Source organism: Scaptodrosophila lebanonensis, unplaced genomic scaffold (assembly GCF_003285725.1).
Source record: "Scaptodrosophila lebanonensis strain 11010-0011.00,11010-0021.00 unplaced genomic scaffold, SlebRS2 tig00001415-arrow-pilon, whole genome shotgun sequence".
Taxonomy (NCBI): domain Eukaryota; kingdom Metazoa; phylum Arthropoda; class Insecta; order Diptera; family Drosophilidae; genus Scaptodrosophila; species Scaptodrosophila lebanonensis.
This window is the reverse complement of record NW_022060742.1, coordinates 13,159,254-13,163,750: the sequence shown is the minus strand read 5'-3', so window position 1 is coordinate 13,163,750 and position 4,497 is coordinate 13,159,254. Positions and strand designations below refer to the sequence as shown.

At 35.1% G+C, this 4,497-nt stretch overlaps 1 protein-coding gene across 1 annotated transcript; it reads left to right on the top strand.

Moving 5' to 3' along the window:
- The first annotated feature begins 2,090 nt into the window (after positions 1–2,090).
- Positions 2,091–2,749, top strand: LOC115632847. Its single transcript, XM_030530105.1, has 3 exons — positions 2,091–2,175; positions 2,229–2,398; positions 2,462–2,749. Exons 1-3 carry the CDS (start codon positions 2,091–2,093, stop codon positions 2,747–2,749), a joined length of 543 nt encoding a protein of 180 aa, XP_030385965.1.
- The last annotated feature ends 1,748 nt before the right edge of the window (positions 2,750–4,497 follow it).

The following is a 4,497-nucleotide window of genomic DNA, read 5'->3' as shown; positions in this document are numbered from 1 at the left end:
AGAGGTTGTTTTTTTTTAAAATTTTTTTTTTGTTCAGTCGCAGCAGGAAAAAAATGTTAAAGCATTTCAGGCTAGGCCAAACAAACGACGAGCCAGCGAGCCATTCAAATCAGAGCGTAAAACTCATAAAAATCTAAGGTGAGACGACAAACTTTTTCGCACTGGCTCTCACGGCAGCGTCATGCCTAATGTTTATTGGCGAAACTTTTGCATTTTTACAACTTTTACTTGCGCCAAAGTTGGGTGCCGTAATTCGATGCCTAGGCAGCGTGCGACAACAATCTCCTGGCCCGTTGCCGGCCATTTTAAAGTTTAAATTATACAGATAGCGGTGATACGACAAAAAAAAACAACAAAGATACAAACTTTGCAGAGTGCCTACAATCCAACGATTGTCAGGACATTAGGCCTACAATAGATGTTGCCGCCATCGCGCTCATTTTCGGTCGCATTCGTTCAAAGTTTGCACATTTGATGCTCACCGAACAGTGAACGGTGAGCGAAGAGCGGAGAGCGGGAAAGTGGGAGAGCGGCCGAGTGCATAAAAGAGAGTGCTTTACTGTTGGTTGGCTCGTTTATAATGAAACTTTTATTGCTTTTGTTCACGAAAATCGCCACAATTCTCCTGTTGTTCTACCACTTACGATGGCCATCTTTATTTCTTCAACAATTTTGCATTAATTCGTTTATTTAAATTTTAAGTAGGCCGCCATTTGCTGCCTTCATAGAAAATGGCTTGTTGTTCTTTTGCTTTCGATTATGCTAATGGTCTATCAACATTTCTTCGTTCTACTTACTTATGAATTTATCATATTGTTTTGTTGGATCTGGACTCGAACTTACCTGAAAATACATAAATAAAAAGAGCTTATTAATTAGAGTTGGATCGAAAAGATGAAGAGCTCAGTACTTATATGTATATGTCATAAAATTTTAAGATACTTGTATATTTAAAAACAATAGAAGTTTTCAAGATTTTCTCTATAAATTATAATTATTATTTTTATTTAATTAAGTATATATTTTTGTATAATTGTATTAAAAAAAAGAGAAGACATCACAATTGCAACCTAACAAGATTGTCATATTTCAATATTAGAGGTCTATAATGAAGTTTTTTAGAAAACAGGTAGAGATGAACAATAAATATTTTATATGTTTAATCACGAGTGGTTATACGCTGATTTTAGCTTAGAGATTACGAGTATTATTCCTAATTTTCCAGGCATTACATTTGTATATATTATTTATTAATCTGAATTGCAAATTTCTGCAGTTCCTTAAGTTGCAATTTAAAACTCCTATTAATATTTTTTGTAATAACCCTTGGCAGAGATATTTCTATAAAACTTACTTATTAGCTTCTTGTCTTCTATAAACATAAAATTATATTTCCTATTATAATCGTTTTATATTATACAATTTTCATGTAATTAGAGGACAAGGTGACAGGGGATGCTAAAAATTTGCAGGTGAAGCGGTCTGACTGCATTAAAACATTAAGGAATTTTATTGATTTATGTGTTTGATATTTTTTAGTAATTAAGTAGAAAGTCTTGTATTCTTTATTCGATTCGAAATTGAATTTGCAACACACTCTGTGGTAACAGCGTGTCTTTAATTAAGGATTAACAAGCTGTAGAGTCGATTGCGCCCACGACCTACAACGAATGCTCTCTTTGCTCCCGCGCTCATATCTTATCATAGGCCTGGACATGTTTTGGGTTTCAACGAAGACTGGACATCATTTGAATACCTATTGTGCCGTTGCGCTTTGTTTGGGTTCTATTCGAGTGATTGAGTTGCAATAATTATGAAGGCCAGTCTACCAACAAGTTTTCGGACTTTTGTAGTATTTCTGTCACGGCTTTCTACCTTCTTGCTTTTTTTTATTCAAACAAAATACATTTATGCATATACTTGTACATATTAATTATTAATCCGCGAATGTGAATCTATATACGAAAATATCATATATATATTATCATTCGTATAACATAGCAACCTTTACCCTAATTGTTAACAGAATAATTACTATCTAATAAGTGCAGGAATTTTCACCAATCGATCCACCAAAAAATCCATTGGAAATGCTCTTTATGCCCGCAATTAATTTATTTCTCTACAATGCATTCCTCGTTTATCTGACGAAGGACATAAAACGTATTATAGAGGGCAAGTATTAAATAGTTTTACAATCACATAAACTAATATTTTTTCTTCTACAGTTCCCACCGAATTCGTTAGCTTGTGGCATCAAATACCATTTATAGGTCGTTTTGTTGCTCCAAAGCAACCGAAGATCGAACCACCTCATGAATACAACGAATTCACGACGCCAATTCTCTGTTTAAATGTTGTAATCAATACGTCTTTGCTGCTGCCGGCCTTTGTGCAGGTTTGTGAATAATGCATTGGTATGAGAATATGTTTCGATTTAATGTTTGGTGTCCTTGTGTAGCACCGCCACTTCAGCATTTTGGTTGCCATAGTACTGTTGTGGAACTTCTTCATATTTGAGAGAATGTTCACGTTTATGATTACATTGATGTGGTCCCTTTGGTGGAGCAACATTACTGGCTTCTACTATCTCATTATCACGTTCTGCGGCTTTCTGATGAACTCCATGCACTTCTTGCTCATACTGGATGTCATGAAATTGCAGAGTGGTTGCATTTGCAAAGAAACCCGAAACGAAGTGGAAGTGGCCGATGAAAATGTTGATGATATTGGTGGTGATGGCCAGTAAATGGGGCCAACAATGTGTGTCGAAAATCTTGCCCCAAAGGCTACATATCATTCACTTACAGGCTTGGCTTTGCGTTAACCTTGAACAATGGCTGCGACAGAAACTTGCACACAACATCTACGCATAACTACAAATTCTAGGTCGTTCGGTTCAACTAATAAATATGCCAAAATGTACCACACGCACACAAATGAATCGTAGCAAATGGGGTGGCGATGCTCGGAAATAAAACCATTAAATATTTGCGGTTAAACGCACCAAAAACAAACCGCAAAAGTAAATCATACCGAGTAGGCATTTGGACATGAAAAAGCATGCAAGTAGAGAATTTTGTTTCGGCTTTTTCTTTCCTCTTCCATTTCTTCCGTTTTCCTTATTTGTGTCAGACACTTCTTCAACGTCGTACGCAAAATATTAGATTAGAAATTAGGATAACCAAAGCAAGCTCGGACAGCTCGAGCAGCTCGCACAGTCCTTGGTCCAGTCCAGAGCGCCCTTTTGCCCTGGGGAGGCTTCGGTCCGAGCAGTGGCGGCAGGAAGCTGAAGATGTTAAGCAACGGCCTGCCAAAAATTCGAAATGTTTCATCGTGAAACATAAATCATTGAAACTGACATCTCACCATTTTACTCTATTTGTATATGGTATGTACGAGTAGTAAATGTGTATGTATGTATATGTATATGTACATATATGTATGTGTGTGTATAGAAAATTGTGCTTATGTGTGTGCGTGCGTTCGCTTTGCGTAAAAGTTCAGAGGCGAAGTTCGTTGATTTTCTTGAACCTACACTGCAATATAATGCGGCACTTGCTTTTGCAAAAGTTAGGTCGGTTCTTTTCTTGTGGTGTAGCATCTAAAATATTACTTTATTCCCTCGAATATGGAGTGTGGAAAAAACTTAAAATTTTTCTTCTTCTTGGAAGCACTAAGTATTTGCTAATATTAAAGCACATATTGCAATTCAGATTCGGATGCCACATACTACGAATTTCTCTCTTACTATACCGTTATTTCAATCGAAAATACCAATAATACTGGAATATGTTTTGAATATGTTTAATAAAATAATTTCTTATTCTAAAATGATCCTTGAAAATTATTTTGCCTCAACTCTCTCACATATCTTGACAAGAGTTCTCTTAACAATCACAGCCAATTAACAAACTCTTCGAATTATTATTAATGCTCCAATATTGTTCTTCTTCTTATTTTCCAACTATTGCGGCAGATTCGGTATGAATTTCTCTCTTACTATATCATTTCAATCGGAAATACCTTTAACACTGGAATATGTTTTCTAAAATAATTTCTTATTCTAAAATGGGATCCTTAAAAATTATTTTTCCCCAACTTGCTGACATATCTTGACGAGATATCTCTTAACAATCGCAGCCAATTAACAAACTCTTCGTAATATTGTTAAAATATTAAACACTTTATACAACATCATAATTTTTTCAGACTTGAATTCGATTTTTTTTGTTTAAATCTTTATTCTTTATTTAAGATCTGTCCTAAGGAGGATAATTATTAATATACGAATTACGATTCATTAGCTCAGTGTCTTTATTTTTATTATTTTCTATTATAATTGCACGATGAGACTGTTTTCTTTATGTTGAACCCAAAAAAAATTGTATATGAACGTGTATTTCGGACACTGTTTTAATTTAGCACCAACTACTTCTGAAACTATGACCTGAGGAAACTGTGCGTCCAAACGCATAAAACAGATGGATGAATGAA

Coding starts and splice junctions, on each gene's coding strand:
- LOC115632847 (XM_030530105.1), top strand. CDS start 2,091: ATGCTCTTTATGCCCGCAATTAATTTATTTCTCTACAATGCATTCCTC. Junction 2,176..2,228: donor CATAAAACGTATTATAGAGG/GCAAGTATTAAA, acceptor TTTCTTCTACAG/TTCCCACCGAATTCGTTAGC. Junction 2,399..2,461: donor TGCTGCCGGCCTTTGTGCAG/GTTTGTGAATAA, acceptor GTCCTTGTGTAG/CACCGCCACTTCAGCATTTT.